The sequence below is a fragment of the Barbatula barbatula genome (assembly GCF_947034865.1).
Source record: "Barbatula barbatula genome assembly, chromosome: 9".
NCBI classification, from domain to species: domain Eukaryota; kingdom Metazoa; phylum Chordata; class Actinopteri; order Cypriniformes; family Nemacheilidae; genus Barbatula; species Barbatula barbatula.
In genome coordinates this window covers 14,548,243-14,566,479 of record NC_136772.1, presented here as the reverse complement: position 1 = coordinate 14,566,479, position 18,237 = coordinate 14,548,243, and the positions used below count along the sequence as shown (strand labels likewise).

Genomic DNA, 18,237 nt, shown 5'->3' with positions numbered 1-18,237 from the left:
GGGGGAGGGGAGGCACTGCCTCCCTTGCCTCCTCGGAGGAAACGCCCCTGGTGCACGCATTGCCAAGAAAACACAGACATTAGTTTCAGTAACCGCGATCTGGTCATATCCAGAATATTTTAGAGCTGGGACCGTCGCTCCATCTATCAGTTTCAAACGATCTCCAAATCCAGCGTTATATCCACTGTTTATTTAACATTCATCACCCAAATGCAGCGAAAAAAACACACGAACATATGTTCTCTCTCTCTCTGTCTCTGTCTCTGTCTCTCTCTCTCTCTCTCTTGTCCAATAAGGGACTAAAAAAAGTTGTTACGTAACGATTTTTCATGTTAAAAAAAACTTTCCGAAACCTGTACGAACACTGGGGGAGTGTATCGAGCAGAGAAATACTACGTTATACACCCAACTCGTTTTTTGACAAGTTGACCATTTTAAGCATGGGAAGACAGCACTTTTAACATTGTAAAGAAGTCAGAATGCATGACACACCATTTACCTCCCCTTTAAGAGGCAAATGCATGTCAAAAATACACGACTTGAGGAGTATCCTGGAAAACAGTCAGTCGAGTCATATTCCTGATCGTTTACTTGTCTTTAATTACGTTTGAACTTTATATTTGTTATGTCAATCGTTTTTGCTGTGGTATTAGATGGTATCTTATTATGGCATAGACGTAATTTGCGGAAGGGACATGTCTACCACTTTTTGGAAGAAATTTAGAAACGTGTTTTGTACGGGCCATTCATATTTAAAACTGGCCAATTTCTCACCATCTCCCGTTGCTCACACTCGTAAGTTATATTTGCGGCAGACAGAGACACGCGACCAGAACAAGATGCGCCTATCATCCGCACTGGCTGCACCTGCTTGTGCATGCAGTGTCCAGTCACGAAAGCGCGTAAACCAATTAACAAGTGACGGAAATAAACTGTTTTTAAGTGCAGTGCACCAAAACAGCCAAGTGACCTTGCCCAAATGACAGTTTAGAACCACATACTGTGAGAGCTGGAGTCGAAAAGTGCAGTAGCCAATTGACCGCACACTATGATAAATATTCCCAACGAGTTATCACAGAAACCATTTATTTAAGTAGCCTGTTGTTTTTGTCCTCTCCTTCCCCTTCTTTTTCCAAAGTTACGCCACTGAAGTTGGCAAGCACAAATTGGAATCACTGCCCGCCGGTCCAAAAATCCTTAGCAATGCGCCCTTGCAGCTACAAAAATACACTTTATTAGCCAGTTTACCTTATTTGTTTAGCAGCTTAAATGTAGGATTCACCGTTGCATAGTTAAAATAGTTCCGGGATGGATAATAGTGTCTGACACTTAAAATTCTAAAGTATTTTTCATAGCCTACCAAAAGTGTGTATATACTCATCTCTGTTTATCATTAATAAACCTGCATCATTCTCGAACTCGTCTCCAGTGATTTGTTCGGAAATCTGGTAGTGCCAGCAGCAATGGAAAAATGAAAAAGAATTGAGCACTACACTTGGCCCCCCTTTGTGAATTGTGGCCCCAATGTTGAGCCAGCAGATGGCGATGCTTATATCATTTCCACGCTTCACAGGCTCGGGTGCGTCTTTACGCTCCTCGAATAGGTCATGTTGTAATCCACGCCCCTAAACGTGCACTCATACTTTGATTGGTCAGTGAGACAAGTTCTCAAATAACACGAACGAAAAAGTGAACTAACCTGCTAACTTGGATTCTGCGAGAATGTTTTGGGAGAAATGCTAATGAAACGTAGCTGTACTCGTATGATAACTTAAAGTAGCGGTTTTCTGATAGCAATGTTGAGTTTCGTAAAGAAAGTTTAAAAGTTAAGTAACAGTTAAGTTAGGTGTCGGGTCTATTTGTCATTTACATCCTCAAAAAGTCTACGATGTCGCTTGAAAAAAAGCAATCGATTCATAAAGACTTGAATAAAAGTAACATTCGGACTAACGGGGACGCTGGAAAGCCATCCAAAGCGGTATGTCTGGCCTGTAATCGGATGTTTCGAGACCCTAAACTTCTTCCCTGCCTGCACACGTTTTGTGCGGATTGCGTTCGACAGCTCGAGCCGTTTGCTGTGCGGTTGAACGGGGACCGAATCACGCCTGAAGACGAGATTGGCAGACGAGACTCCGCCACAGTGTTGTGTCCCGAGTGCGATTCAGAGGTGGACCTGCCGCCGTCGGGGGTCGATGGACTGACCACTGACCACCTTGCGCTGGACGAGGTTTTCGCAGAGACCCTGTTGATCGAAAACAGCGTTTTGTGCGACTTGTGCAGCGACGGTGACGCGGAGAAGCGTTGCGAGGTGTGCTGCGTCAATCTCTGCGACTTCTGCAGTCAGGCACACAGGTGGGTTGCATTGCATGTCTGCACTTTTGCATGTCACGTCTTGTTTTAGTTCTTTTTCAATTATATACGTTTCTAAAGCAATGTTGTTTCTAACATTTTGTCTAATTAATAGTAAAAAAATAAATAAAATAAAAACACCGTGACATTCAGACAGCACGGTCATGTAGAAATAGGGGCAAAGGCTAAATGTTATACGAATGTTACAAATCCATGGCTTCACTCATATCTTTTGTCCAGGAGGCAAAACCGGACCTCATCTCACTCCATCCAAAGTCTCCAGGAGCTAAAATCTCAGGGTCGTCTCACTCGACCCGTCCTGTGCTCTCTTCATCCCGGCCAGGAGTTACGTCTCTTCTGCCAGCCCTGCGACCTCACCGTGTGCCTGGAGTGTGCTGCCACCTTTCACCGTGACCACAACTGCAGCGCCGCCCATGAGGTGATCACTCACCATGGAGATCGCATCAGAGATGTGGTTGTCAGGAGCTTAAGACCTCGGCTAGCTCGTCTGGAGGAGACTTTGAGACGTGTAGACATATCCCAAGAGGCCTTGCAGGTGCGGTCCGACACCTTGGCGGGCGAGATTCGTGCATTTGCTCGGGACTACGCCAGCGCCGTGGAGGCGCATTGCCGCTCTCTGCTGCGTTCACTGGAAGACTTGAGGTTGCAGCGCAGAAACCAGCTTCAACTGCAGAAAGCTCAGTTGCAGCAGTCCTTGTCTGACATCCGTGGCGGGGTGGACTTCGCAGAACGCTTGCTCACGTGCGGTTCAGACGCTGAAATCCTCAGTGCTAAGGGGGTTACTATGAGGAGACTGATGAACCTAGTTGAATCAGGATTTGACCCACACCCCATGATGGTTGCCCAAGACAACAACGGCAGCATCTGTTTCCTCCCTCAGGAGAGTGCTGGGGAGGTGAAGGGGTTTCCTGTGGTGGGAGTCCTACATGCCATGTCTGTGGATCCCAGCAAGTGCATCATCCAGGGTGAAGGTGAGAGCAGGGAACTGGTATGACACATGTAGGGAGACTGTCATAACTAAAGCTTTATTGTCTTTTTCTAAGAGTTTTCCTAAAAAGTACTCTCCTTCAGAACTGGGTCAGTTTTAAATGTGGCCACATACTCTAGAAGTGTTTGCTGACCCCTGTGTGAAATGCTAAACTCTGTTTGTCTAACACGACGGGTCAATGGACATTTCTCAAATAAACTTCGGTTCAGATTAAATGTTTGTTTAAAGAGACAGGATCTGAAAGTCATAATGTGAAATATTCGATTTCTTCCATCCGCACTTACACATCCACAAACATACAAGTGCACACACAGGGTGTGACATAGGGATAAGCAGCAGACAACATTCCTGGTTTCCATGGAGATGTTTTATTGGTGGTCCTGGAGTGCCCTTAGGTCATGTCCGCTCTGTCCCAGCATGCCACAAGCACATTTTCTTACTAATTATAAACAGCAAGCATATACTGTTATTTGCAAGGTTGACTAACTGTGTTTGGTAGTGCTATTCAATAGGTTAACCGATTGATACAATGATAGCGGACGGTCATGTTGCTTTTATTGACAAAACATCCTTTTGTTTGTGTAAACCGGATTTCTTACTTTAATTAATATTTAAAATTAGCCTTTATATTACCAATTTGACTTTTTATACATTTTGTTGAGTCTTTGTCATTTTACTTATATTAATTATTACGTAGCAACATAAAAAAAATAATACATTATGAATGTAAACAATAATTTTTTATCTCCGTTTTAGTTTAGGTTTGATTTATTTTCAGTTAATAATAATTTATCGCTCGGGCAAGATTTCTAATTTTCATTTAGTTTTTTTATATAATATTTATTTATTTAGAATTCAATTAACAGAAATGCCTTAATAGTTTAAGTACACTATTATAACCTTTGTGTAAAGTCCTTTCTGTATTCTCAATGTAATTTAAGGATCTTCAAAAAGACAGGAGAGTTTTAATGGATGTCATGCTGTTCATTTAGGCACTCATGAGAAAAATGAGGCACTCTGTTTCAGTATTGTGTATAGGCTATGTGTGTGATCTGTGGAAATAACTCACAGGCGTGGAGCGGGGTGGTGAAGGTCAACAAGGGGAGTTCACTCTAGTGTGCAGGGATTCCTCCGGACAGCAGATGGGCAGAGGTGGAGACCCTGTGCTGGTCAGCATCGTGCACAAGGAAAGGAAGGCCTGGTGAGTGTAATAAACACCATCATGCTTTAAATGTGTGCCAGTCAGAAGTGGACATGACAACTGTGTCATAGTTCTCTATTAAGATCTTCACATTTCCAAAGCATACAACTAATTTAATCTGAGATATGTGGGCATAATATTAGAAACATAAAGTGTGAACTTGTCTTGCTTTTGATACATTGTTTCATTATTGTGTTTCCACCACCATTAAAGCACTGCGGAGGCGGCTGTGGTTGATAAAGGTGATGGCTCCTATAGTATCTCATACACACCAGCTGAACCAGGAGTCTACTCTGTGTGGGTCTGTGTTAAAGCTCAGCATGTCCAGGTAAGAAGTTAAACCGTTTTGCTGTTATTTATAATAATAACATTTACGAATTACTTTTAGAATGCAGGGACTGACACTCCAACAAACCTGCTTTCTAGGGTTCACCTTTTGTGCTAAATGTGAAAGGAAAGTTCAGACGACACCGTGGCATTTTCCATTGTTGCTCTTTCTGCTCTAGTGGGGGTGCTAAAGAGGCTCGCTGTGGCTGTGCTGGAACCATGCCAGGTACAGGAGAGTATCTGATGATCATTTATTTTCTAAGACACCAGTTTGTGCCAAACATTTTCAATGGCTGATGATGAGTTGTTTCTGGTAAGGACCGTGTGAGGGTGTAAGCTGAGCCAAACGATTCATTCCATGACATCAAAAGGTTTTTTTTTTTTACACAGGTGGGTTTCAGGGTTGTGGACATGGACATAAAGGACACCCTGGTAAGCCCCACTGGTCATGCTGTGGAAGTGTGCTGGAGGTGTCTGAGTGTATTCTGCATAACCTGGGTGCAGTCTCTCCTCGTGGACACCTCAAGACAGTGGAGCTCTGAGCAGGTGTCCTTTTTAGAAAAGAGAAGAACATTTGAACAGAAACTTGATGCACACTGTAATCTTATCAACCAGCCAACAAATTTAAAACAAACTAAAGACAGGCTGACAATACAGGAATGTGAGACTACATGAATTGTTATGGCGCTTAATTTACACAAAAAGGTTTGCATCTTGTCGTAGCAGCATGCACACAACACAACGCAGACATTTGGTCAAGACAAACAGCGAAAACACCTCCCACATCGTGAACACTTCTAGTTTGGCGTAAAATCTATATTCTATTATATAGACTTTAGGAGAGTTTAATGTCTGTTATACCACCCATTTAACACGCTCTGTAATGTTAATGAATACATGCCACCACTTTGACGCAAACCTTCTGCGCTGTGACAACGAGATCACTTCCGGGATATTGCCACCCATTGACTACCATAGTAGTGCCCTGGAACTGTTTGCTGTCCTATATTCTCCAAAATATCTTCTTTTGTGTTCAGATTTGGAACAAATCGGAGGTGAGTAAATGATGACAGAACTTTAATTTTTGGGTGAAGTCCTTTAAAGGCTCTTAATGGCTCCATTCAGTCACAAATGCTTCTTTTAATGGCATTGTGAGGTACTTTTTTTGTTTAGTTAGTCTTTGTTAAACCTTCTTCTATGATTCCTTTTTATAAATACAGTATAAAGCTAAACACAAATTCTTACTGATTATTTGTAATTAAAGGCACAGTTTACCCAAAAGTAAAAATTGTCATTACCCTCGAGTTGTTCCAAATCTGTATAAATGTCTTTGTTCTGATGAACATGGGGAGAAGGATATTTGGAAGAATGCTTGTAACCAAAGAGTTCTTGGCCACCAGGAACAAATACAATAGTCAAGAGTGCCCCAGAACTGTTTGCTTTCCTACATTCTTCAAGATATTTTATGTTATGTAAATATCAACAGAACAAAGAATGAACGGAAGTCATTCATTTGCTACGGAGAGTCGCACAGGGGCTGCGTGGGGCGACGACCGTCTGCTGAGCTTTGGATGCGTTCAAAAATTGAACTTGAGCGACTAGACCGCATATGACTCGCCGAGCGGAAGTGATGTATTTCAGTGACCTCAAGTCAAATCTCTGTGTGTGAACTGAAAATGATTACTACTTTTTTGTTTAACGTTGTCAGTAACACTGAGTCCATTAAAAATGATTGGTTATTCGGGTTTAACCAATTATTAATTGAATATTTATATATTGTTGTCTCCATATTGTTCCTTCCAAAACTGGCGCTATTTTGTCATATGCATAGCAGTTTATTGTTTGCAATTATTTATACATTTTACGATGGCATATATTGGGAGAACGAGAGCTCTTGCGTTTCTCTATTGGAATAAGCTTCTCTCCCGTGTTGGCTTGGGTTTATGCTCAAACTGAAAGTTCCTCAGGACAGCCACTAGGGGGCGAATTCCGACATTCATGTGCAGTGAAAAGGCGGCTACAGAACAAAGAAATTATACAGATTTGGAACCACTTGAGGGTGAACTGTTCCTTTAAATGTTTCAATAGTGCCTAATCTGTTTACTCATTTGCATTTACAGCAGTAAAATATTAATAGCATTTAATTAATGTAATGTTTAAATGAACCTACACTGTGCCTAAAACATCCAAAAACATTTTTGTATCTATATTGTAAGCAGTGTCATTTTGCTATTATTCCTATATTGTATTATAATTAGCATGTTTCTGATATTGCTCAATATTTTGGATATGAACAATGTATCGTTCAAACACTATTAAGGTAAATATGTTTGCATGACTGTTCCAAAGACAACTTTAGTATTTTATACATCCGTGAATCATTTAATTTTAAGTGTCAGCAGTCTTTATGTGCCATCCTGGTACCTCAGCTAAAACAACACTTACCTCCCCACTTACAAGAGTGGCACTTCTCTCATTATAAGCGTGTTTTATTATGTTAACAGTGTAATCCTCTGTACTATGTTCATGCTGTTTATTGTTAAATCTATGACTGACACCTGCTATTAAAGCTGCTTGGGTATGATAAAGACAGGTTCTTAATTTTCTAAAGAGTATGAACTTGACCACCACCCTTCGTATACGATTAAATTCAATGTAAGCATTTACTTTAACGTAAGGATTTTAAATGCATATTTTATTACATATATTTACATGGGGCATAAATACTGCCCAAAAAGGAGCGTTAGTCCCAGACACTCGGTATCTCTGTGTAGCACTAGATGGCAGTCGTGATTCGCAGCAGTAATTCAATTGTAAACTGGTAGAGTGAATACATGAATTCACACAGCGTCCCTGTTTCCATCTGGTCCTCCAAAGAGAACAAAAATATCTGAGCTGTGGCCCACCTTGTTTAACGCTGTGAACAGGTGTGGAAGGTCTATCACATTGTTATCGCTACCTAGGTAACATCTACATCTAGAATGACGGCCTACTCACAATAATAAACCAAAAAATAATTATATATATGCCTATATTCTGATGCAGGCTTAAAGTGTGTGCCAACAAATGTGCTGTCATGAACTTGTCTAATAGTACTTGCTTCCAACATAAACGCTCGCTTATTTGTTATCCAAAAGAAGTTGCTAATGACGTACATATTTAAATTGGTTGTGTGTTTGCCACAACCTTGTATTCCTTGGTGTGCACTTTTCCTGTGTACAGCTTTACATAATCCTCATGGGGTAAGAGCCGCTCACTATAATGTCTATTGGATGCGCTCAGTCATTCTATGTTCTTATCTTGTCTTTCAATTCATCTGTCATCTGTCTGTCTGTAACACATTGCGTTTTTCGGTAGCGTTTTACCTCTGCAGTCTATTCTCTTTATCTCAACTTCATTTATCATTCACTCCTGTTCCAACACACATTCATTTCAGCAGACACTTTATTTTTTCACCTCCACATCGCAGATTGCTTCCAGTTATCTGGTGCACACACTCGTTCCTTTTGTTAGATTCATTAGACTACGTTGAGCTGTGTTCTTCACCTGTGTGTATTACCCCATCAATTCTTAGTAAGGTGAGAACTGTTCTTCAGCGTCATCTTCATGTCAAGTCAAATACAGAGAGAAGATTGTTGTGACAGTGCATCACAACCCGGGCTAAAAGCTTCATCAAATCAACGTGATAGAGAATAATGTGCCGCAGATATTTTTTAATCTGGCACTGTGTCGAGACTGAATTATTCAATTGGATTAGTTAAGATTAGCAGTTTGTCAATAATTCATTCACTGGGCGAAAAGTGGTTTCTAGGACAACTTGCATAACATAGTGTTTGGTCCCCTTTGGGCACCTCAGATATTTTTAGTAGCAGTGCGAGAGTTGCTCACTTGCACAATTGAAGAGGCTGGAATTTACCTAATGAAGGGGACATGGAGAATGTTAATTTACATTTACATTATTTGTTGTGTTGTAATTTTGATATTTTAGATTCTATGAACCAAACCTGTCAATTATTTCCTTTGTTACGGCAGTGTCCTCTATTATAACAACTGTGAAACACCACAACTAAGATGATGATAAAAACGATAGTACAGTGCTGTTATGGTTATCGCAAAAACAAAAAATAAAGAAATACAAAGTCAGCGATGTAAGCTGTTATGTAACACTGCTGTATTGCACACCCCATTTGTACATTAACATAGTAATAAAGTTCCATGCTTTCAAAGATAGTGATTGAATATCTTAGATTGCACTGTAATAAATATAACAATGATAGTTAAAAATCTGGTGTTTGTTGTTTACTGCTAGTGTTCAACAAAAGAAATAAAGAGTCTCCCCTCAATCTCTGGATCAGCGGTCTCCAACCTTTTTGTAAGCGAGGGCTACCAAAATATCTAAAAACCTCTATAGAGGGCTACTTGTTGATAACATACTTTCAAACATGTGATGGCTTATTTTTACGCTCACGGAACCAAATTCAGTTTTCTTTCAGATATTTTTGCACTTGAATATATTAAAGCTTATAACACTTGCTAATAATAAACTTTCATGACGACTGGCTGTTCGGTATAGTCACAGATTTGTCAACTGTCTTGAGCATTATTGGTGAGCCCTGTGTTTAGAGGGCACCTTACAGAGTTCATGCGGGATACCAAGTGCCCACGGGCACCACGTTGGAGACCCCTGCTCTGGATCTTTGTCCACACTGTTTTGAACCCCCAACACTCCTTGATTTCCTCTTGCCTGGCAGTAGTACTGTGTCACTTCATTATCTAGAATGTCAAATACAGGCACCTTTATCTACGTTATTGGTGTCAGAATATGCAATCGACAGACGCTTTGGTACTGCAGAGCCTATCAACTCGTCCTTGTCTGGACTTCCGAAGGTTGAAGCTCTATTGCATTCATTTGCATGCTGGGTTTAAACTGTCATATTTCACTATACCACCGCTCGAAGGCTTTGAACACATCCTGGCTCATACAATCTTGTTGGAGAATGACTATTGTTTTTAAGGAACAGATAAAACTTTCAATCACTGGCCCTTTCTCTTTTCACCGTATCTTTATTTCTCTTTTTTGTGTGGTGAATTATGTTTTTGTTAATCTAGGGTTCACTGTGTGAGGTTTATGATGACTTTCCTTTTGGCCAGTGATCCGTGCTATATTCTTGTAGAAAACGGAGAAAAAGCAGCAAAGCGGAACTTCTCTTTCTGACAGTGAGTTCTGTCAGGGTGTCAGATGTGCCTCTTAAGATGAGTGATAGCATGTCAAGCAAGTCCCTTTGCTGCAGACTTCCTGAGCATGACTCACATAATTTTTTCCATACCCTTCAACGGGATTGACACTCTGTTGTTGGTTGGTTAAATCATCTGTAAATCAGGAGAAAAGAACTACACTTATGACAGCTCAAGGACTATGTCACAGGCTGATCTAAATGGCCAAATTGTTCTGTCGCTCAGCAGAATGTGAACATGTCCTTTAATGGAGACATTTTTTTATTTGCAGTCAATTGCTAAGATTGAAAGTTGATCAAGATTCAATATGTAATTCATTGAATTACTTAAAAATTGTAAGTGTGTTTCAAAACAACAAAGTCTTTAACAAAAGGTGTTACCATTAACTATTTGGCAACAAAACCAATACATCCAATGTTTATCCAATAATATGTTCTTTATCATTTCAGGCATGCAATCATTAATTATTGCGACTTTGTGAGGTTGGAGTTTGCTTTATTTTTTGTATTAAACATAGCTCACAATTACAAATAAATCATGCATATTTAAGTTTACAAAAACAGAATTTTTTTGCACTCCTGCTATTTAGTTTGTTTCCAGATTGGTTCCCAGAACATTTTTATAAATTAATACATAAATAAAAATAACCAAATGGAACCCAAAATGAAAATTAAGAGAATGTTCTGTGTCCCTTGGTTCACTGGACAAGTGAAAAAAGTATTGAAATAAAATGAAATAAAAAATGAAAACACTTTATAAAAACAACAGAAATACACATAATTCTGCATTTTGTCATAATAAGTTTTGTAAATTACATATATATAATGCTTCAATACTTCAAAATACAAATCCGTCTCAGACCGTGTCTACACCAGACGCGACAAAATAAAAAAATTATTATGGGGTTCTAATGCGAATCTAATGTATTTTGTCTTGTTGCGCCGGTGTCCTGATATTTCATCCTACCCATCCGATTGTCCTACCAGGAATACGCACATCGATATAACGTCATTTTTTGCCGTCTTCAAAATCATCCTGCTAATTCTATACTGCTTCAACAATCTGATAGGGTATTTTTGTTGTTAAATAATTCTACATATTTATTTATTACTGGTAGGACAATGTGCACTATAAATTTATCTTACCTGTTAATTTTAAACTGTAGGATAATCTTTTTTTATGTGTTTATTTTAACATGGCAGGACTATCTGACAGGGTATTTTGTATTGTAAAATCATCCTACCTGTTTATTTTGTCGATGTGGTTTATATTATATAAAGTTTTGCCCTATGGTAGGAAAATCTGATAGGTTAGGACAATTCGGCATAACACCGGTCCTGTCTGGTGTAGACACGGTGTTACATTTAGTTTCCTACATACAACTGTTATATATTTTTTGCATACTTTATATATATTGTTTAATAAGTGTTTTCTGTGTTGACATTCCGAAAGGTTGAACCATGCCATATTTTACGCTGCCGAACAAGACTCGTACATGCGCGACGCTCCCTGGTTTACCAAACGGCCCCTGACTGGATGTCGTTGGACTGAGAGGAGGAGTATCTGTTGCAGTAATAACATCCTGGATATTGGAGCTCGGCGGCGTACACGGCTACAGATATAACGGCGAACGAAGAAATACAGGAGGCGGTGTTAATCGCGAAGGATTCGGTCTACCGAGGCAGGGACACTAACATGAACTTGCTCTTTCGGGTATTAATTGCGGATTTATGGTCCATGGCGCCGATTTATCCCGAGGCACCGACAAGGTGATGCGGCGGTGGCAGGACGCGATCGGTCCGCTACACGGCTGCCAGCTAAATGCCTTTACTGGATGAAAAAAGGCGCAGCACACGTCCGGCGGAGGCCGGCTTAATATATGACTAAAATAGGACATTATGTAGAGGAAATCAACGCTGTCCATAGTGTGTAAGTTACACCGAGTAGTTGCGATTCACCAGTTTAATTTTCGTTATTGTATCGGCTGGTCAGCTCGGTTCTGGAAAGCCGTCTCCGGTTGAGAGACGCTGCCACGGCATCAAGCAGATCGGGCCTGTGCTCAACATCGTCTCCACGGTATTTACAGTTTAATATAACGGAAACTTTTACCTTCAACAGAAACGAACGAGCGGAGAGAATTCTTCCAGTCCTGTAACATTAGCGATCGATCACTATCCTCTTTCCGATTTCGGGAGCTTCTCATCTGCCCTCTCAAGCTGTTTTTCTATCGATATATGAGCAGCGTGTTGTTAGTTTGAGATAAATAATACACGGAACGGTCGTAAAATAAATCTGGTTTATCGTGAAGATTACGACTCGACCCAACCCGCGTTGACATCAAGAAGCGTTTGCATCAAATCGAGGATCATGGATCAGAATGATAAAAAGACCCGCACGGTATGTGTTCACGTTTTATTTGACTGACCCGTTTATCCACATACGTGTGTGAAAACTTCATTTCTAAACGAGCGGTTCCTGCTGGTTTTCTGTTGGTATTCGCAAACCCTTGTACAGGTGTCACATTGTAATAAGAACGTAACATGGTTCATAAAACTACCGCGTCGTATTGTGTATATATATCGGTGGCAAACAAGATTATCGTTAATGCAATATGCATGTCCTTACTTCAGTGCCCAAATAAACCAGCTGGTTTTCTTTGTGCATATTTGACTCTGGTACATGTTAGACATGAATCGCAGAGCACCACCAGAAGCTAAATGGTCCGAGCAACAACAAAAACACGATTTTATATTTGATTTTAAATCATTTTTAACCAATTTACCCAATGTCGGTATTTCTGCTAAGCTACACATTGCTTGACTTTTAAATGTAAACTCTAGGGTTCAACTTAAACCCTGTGCTTTATTTATGACAGGTGTGTTGTTAAATACAATTCTTGATACTACTGTAAATAACAATAAAGAGCCTTTTCATTTCTGCTGCTTAACACAATCGCCATGGAAACTGAAGTTGATTTAAAAGCAAGCTTCTGTTGAACGCCTCATGACAGTCCACGTCTAAAATTGTCTTTCCTTTCCATTTTCAGACCAAGAGTAATCCGTTTTTCTGATCTGCGGAACAACTTGGCTTTGAAGAAGACGCACAGATGTTCAGCAGCGAGCTCGTGTTCATCACAATGAGATAGTGTTGCAGAAGCAAAACCAAAGCCTCGACCCTTATCCCACCCTATTCCTTTTCTTATCAAAATATGACCACGCCGGCTCTTTTGCCGCTCTCGGGACGTAGGATACCCACCCTCTCGCCAGGTGCCTCCTCATTCCCCCACCATAGAGCCACCTTACGGCTCTCAGAGAAGTTCATACTCCTCCTCATCCTCAGTGCCTTCATCACATTGTGCTTTGGAGCGTTTTTCTTCCTGCCGGACAATTCCAAACACAAGCGGTTTGACTTCGGTTTGGAGGACGTTTTGATACCGCACATCGAGGCGGAGAAGGAGACGAGGCACAGCGGCAGACAAGTTATACACGGTGTGGGGGCGCACGATGAGCATCGACACAGGTTAGTGTCGAAAGATGGGTTTATCAGTGTCCTCGGTCATATTTCATGTTTCATTGGTGTGTGTGTGTGTGTGTATGTGGAAACTGGCAAAACATTTGTTATTCTGAACAAGTGTTTATCTAAAAAGAATCCAAGCTGAACTCAAATAATCTCAAATATACTTTTAAGGCCGAGCACACATGAAGATGTAGGCAGTGCGAACAGGCTATTCACAAGTTTTTGTTAACGACTCCCTGACCTAAACTGATTCGGAAGGCTTTTTCATACTAAGTCCGTGGTACTGAACCTGGATTTAAAGCCTAAAACATTTATTGTGTTCTTTTTTTGACCAATGCAATCCTGAAGCGTTAAGCCCGATTCACATTTCGCGTCTTTTGCATGTGCAAATTTGTTATTTTAAATGTAGAAATGCCTGCGCAAAAAGGGAGCGACACGTGCGCATGTGGTGCGATGCCCTTGTTTTTCTAGGCCCGTCGGTGCCACATCGAGATGAAAAAAGTTAAACTTTTCATCATGTCACATGCATGAGAAAGTAGTGCGGCGCGTTTTATGGCCGTATTTAGACGCGAAATGTGAATCTCCCTTTACAACTACTTGAAAAGAAATCACAAGTTACAAAGCAGAGAATCATAATGCTCCTACACATACAGTGTATGTAGGCCTCCTTTTAGTGTTATTTAGGAAAATACAGTAAAATTGCTCTGTATTGTGTGTTTGACTTAGTCAGCGATTGATGTTTTTATCCTTTCTATTCTCCCCAAGGCAATACTTATAAAATCATAAAAGGCTTTTCTCATGAGCTGGTTGTAGACACACAAGCAATGGTTTGCCTCTCTTTGTGGTCATGTGTTTCTTTCTTTAGACTGTGCCGTGGACCGCAATTCATTGAGTGTTTCTGCCTCTTTGGCAGGGAAAGTGTGGGAACAGTATTGGGCCAAACAATAGTGTGATGTGTGTTGGGAAATGCAGAAATAAATAATCAGGCCATGTATGATGACCAGAGCAGGTTAATAGAGTGGTGCAGCGATGGTGGAAGAAAGCGCCGCACTGGTTCCCTCAACATAAACCAATGGATTTTTCCCATAGGTTTTGGAAGATTGGAAAAAAATTGCCCTGTAATTAACAAAGGTTTACTTACACGTTTGGGTACGAAGATAAATGAATGCAATATTTTTTTAAGCATAAGTACAATCGGTAGAAGCACAGCTAACATAAGGCTGTAAACGGACTAAACCACGGTCGCTCGAGATCAATGTCATTACTACCAAGCTTCTGACAACTTTTTCAAACATGAACAAAATTAACAAAAAAAGCATTTTCGTCCTCTGTATGGTTTAATCACATTTTTGCAATGCATTGATGGAAACATTTAAAATAACTGCTCGTTGTCTGTCTTTCTCTGCCCATAATGCTTTCACCGCTTCTGGAAATGACTCTCATTTAGCAAATGCTGACTCCGTCCCAGACATATTAGTGTGACTGAAGATCGTCCTGAAAATGTTAGGCAGAAAAATAAACCCACCAAGTTGTGACTACAGCTGATGAAATGTTGACTTGTTGATATTTTCTGTTTTATGTCACTGTTGTCTCTAAGGTAGAGTTAAACAGGCAGACTCGCTGAATGTTTGTGGTTATTTAAGCAGTGGACTGCGATGATTTAAGAAAGCAAATTGTTAGCCAGTTTTGTTTTTTGTTGGTCCTGAAGGGAAAGCTTAGAAAAATGTGGGCGGGGCTCATTTGAATGATGGCCACTATTTTCAGTGTGTTGCGTATGTTTGGATGTTATGGGCTTTTGACAAGCTTTGTGGGTACTTAAGTGTTCTAAGTGGTTTTTTAGCACATTGCTGTGCAGTTGCTAGGGTATTCTAGGGGGTTGCTAGGTTGTTATTAGGCAGTTTATAGGATCTTGCATGCAGACCTTGGTCAAGAGTTAACGTCCAAGTCACTGTGATGTATTCTACACAAGGCTTGTTGCAATAGTCTACCTATGATACACGGTGATACACGGTGTCCACCCGCCTACGATTACATCGCTTGTCCACCGTTTTTGTTCCATATTCCTACTTATTCGTATCTTATTTATTTATTTGTTGCACAGTGTGTGCCTTGATTACTCTTTTTGTTAATATAGGCAACTTAAGAAACGTAAATGTGTAGAAAGGTTTAGTTTCTTATAATTTTTTTGCTTCATTTGTGATGTGATTATTCGTTTTGTAAGGTCTGTGTTTAATATAAGCAAATTTCATTCTACTTTTTTTGTATAGTTTTGTGTTTTTATTAAGAAAGATATTGAACCCACCTGTAATTCAAGCAATTGCCTTTCCGGTATTGCCGCTATTGTAAATTGCGTCATGCGCAGGGCCCCATCTTTGACCACCCCACATCAAACACCCCACTCCCGGTGTCACCGGTACAACCTGTGTTTTTAAACGTCGATTAACTAGTGGGTTACATCACCGCAACATCCCTATTCTCCACGATACTAATTTTTCAACACATTTACCACTACAAACAGCGGGGACATAGTATTTACTGTATATACACAAACTATAAACAGACATGCATGTCCACAGTGAATTAAAAGCGCCTTTAGCTTAAAATGGGGGTTTGCGTATGTGCGCAGATACGTAGTGTTTCTTTACAGCGCAAAAGCGCCATCCACTGGCCTGGCATGCATAATACAGTTTTCCCATATCTGTGTAAATGCAGATCGTTTTGATAACGCTGACGTGTAGTATGATGAGACAAGACACGAGTTCACGAGAAAGAGATTTTTTGACTTTTTAAAATAAATCTTCAATGATTAAATCTTCAATGATGAAATCTATGGGGTAAATTGTCTTTAATTCCCCTTAAAAACACAAAATGCAAAAAAGGTAGTCATTATAAAATCAACTTGTATTTTATGAAACAAATTAAACTTCTATTTTAATGAATTATTTGATGCAGTAATAAACAATATGTAAACACTGCAAAATGTTTTGTCACAACCTCAACTGGCAGGCAGTAACTGCACAACAATTATGCTTTGTTTTCTTAACAGGTACAGTGTTTAGTAAAGAGCTGTGGTTGTTTTCTTTATATGCTTTTTGCATAGTGCTCGTGTTAGCAGAGGTGGCGATCATAATGTCAATAGACATTTTTAACGCTTCCGGGTTTTTGACTTCCATATCGTTCGATGCAGGTAAACAATGTTCAGCAGTTTCCAAGTCTTAACAGTGTCTGGTTAAAATGTCTTCGTAGAAATAATGTAAACGAGCGTAATACCTTATTACCGCCTGTTTTAGGTTAAGATCTTAATTTAAAAACACCTCGCAGCTAAGAGGAGGCTCTAGTACTGCTGTTTTGGTTTTAATCTGAGGTTTGTACTGTTTATGGGGGACAGCAACCTGAGCTGATTTTAACAACTGAACTGCATATAATAAATCCAGTGATAATGTTCTCTGTCTCATTTTATTCTTCATGTCTGTCTGGTTTTGTCCTGCATTATATCGATAAAATAAACGTTACAGTAAAGGCAGTGCATTGTGCTGGAAAGACTTTACCCAACCCCTTCCGTGAGACTCTCGTCACACTTTGTTTCAGAAAATGTAAAAGAAAATGTCTTCTGTTGTCTGTTCTCGCTAGTGCCTCTGAGATTTTATCAAAAATATTTGAATAGTGTAAAATATCAGACGTTTTACTTGCGGGTGCATTGGATTATTGCCACGCATTATGTATGCATGTTTTATTATGTCTAATCTGTGTTAATTTGATGGGGAGTAAACAATTGTTTATGTATACAGTATATTCAAATAAATAAAATAATTCTGGAACATTAGAATCTTATGTATTGAAAGCGACCTATTAACACATTGGAGAAGGACAATACAGCTGTTTATGATAAGGTGTAATTTATTAATATTGGTTATAACACAATGTAATACTTTGTATTTCTTAACCTTGTTTAATTTTAAAGTTCTACATTTATTAAGTTTTCACAATTTAAGTTTTAACATTTTACATCGGTATTATGAATGAACAAAGAACCGTATTTTGACCGTTAAACAGATTAACGCACAGATATACAGTTTCATGTTTAATATAGATTAAAGTTGCAAAAAAAACCGTACAGATAAACGTAAGTAGCTTTAAGTGACACAAGCGCATTTTTTACTATGGGATTTCATCTGTAGGGGAATTAGCTTTTCCATGCGGTGAAAGATCCTTCTTACTCCACTCACTGTACCCTCATAGCCTTCAGAGAAACATTTCAAAGTACATAAAAGCATCATATTCATGCGTGAGAATGTTGAAACAGTCCATGCAACAAAATGTGCACTCACACAAATGCTCCCGTCCCAAATATATTTTGAGGTCGCACAGAATAAATATATGTGGCAAAAGCAACTAAAATGGCCGCAATTTCGAGCCCAGAAGGCTTCTCCATCATGCCAATAGACTTTGTGCATAAGCGTAGCGACGAACTTCCGCTGTCACCAGAATTCGGGATGTCAGTTTCCGGTTTGTTCTCGCACCACACAAAATGTCAGTGTTTACAAGGTGTCTTCAAGATCTGTCAAAAATAAGCATTAACAATGTACACCGCATCATTGAT

General features: G+C 39.8%; 2 protein-coding genes across 6 annotated transcripts in view; both read left to right on the top strand.

Annotated features, from left to right (window-relative positions):
- Nucleotides 1–1,598: 1,598 nt before the first annotated feature.
- Nucleotides 1,599–7,471, top strand: trim45 (tripartite motif containing 45). 2 transcript variants are annotated; one of them, XM_079463842.1, is made up of 7 exons: nucleotides 1,605–2,352; nucleotides 2,590–3,341; nucleotides 4,430–4,559; nucleotides 4,773–4,887; nucleotides 4,986–5,112; nucleotides 5,277–5,432; nucleotides 6,373–7,471. In XM_079463842.1, the coding sequence occupies exons 1-6, from the start codon at nucleotides 1,889–1,891 to the stop codon at nucleotides 5,426–5,428; spliced, it is 1,740 nt and encodes a 579-aa protein (XP_079319968.1). In that variant the 5' UTR covers nucleotides 1,605–1,888; the 3' UTR covers nucleotides 5,429–5,432; nucleotides 6,373–7,471. The 2 variants fall into 2 exon arrangements, with proteins under 2 accessions (XP_079319967.1, XP_079319968.1); XM_079463841.1 differs by having other exon boundaries at nucleotides 1,599–2,352; nucleotides 5,277–7,471.
- Nucleotides 7,472–11,665: 4,194 nt separating this feature from the next.
- The window catches only part of man1a2 (mannosidase, alpha, class 1A, member 2), a 65,612-nt gene continuing 59,040 nt past the window's right edge, over nucleotides 11,666–18,237 (top strand). Inside the window, exons 1-2 of one of the 4 annotated variants that reach the window (XM_079464293.1) lie at nucleotides 11,666–12,050; nucleotides 13,168–13,640. In XM_079464293.1, the coding sequence (XP_079320419.1) occupies nucleotides 13,330–13,640 (311 nt within the window). In that variant the 5' untranslated portion in view covers nucleotides 11,666–12,050; nucleotides 13,168–13,329. Of the gene's footprint in view, nucleotides 12,519–13,167; nucleotides 13,641–18,237 lie in introns of all 4 variants that reach the window. The other 3 variants (XM_079464291.1, XM_079464294.1, XM_079464292.1) reach the window with 3 other exon arrangements.

What these genes read in the sequence shown, in the direction of transcription:
- trim45 (XM_079463841.1), top strand. Translation starts at nt 1,889, where the DNA reads ATGTCGCTTGAAAAAAAGCAATCGATTCATAAAGACTTGAATAAAAGT. An exon ending in TTAAAGCTCAGCATGTCCAG is followed by an intron (nt 4,888 to 4,985) that starts GTAAGAAGTTAA and finishes CCTGCTTTCTAG; the next exon opens with GGTTCACCTTTTGTGCTAAA. An exon ending in CTGTGCTGGAACCATGCCAG is followed by an intron (nt 5,113 to 5,276) that starts GTACAGGAGAGT and finishes TTTTTTACACAG; the next exon opens with GTGGGTTTCAGGGTTGTGGA.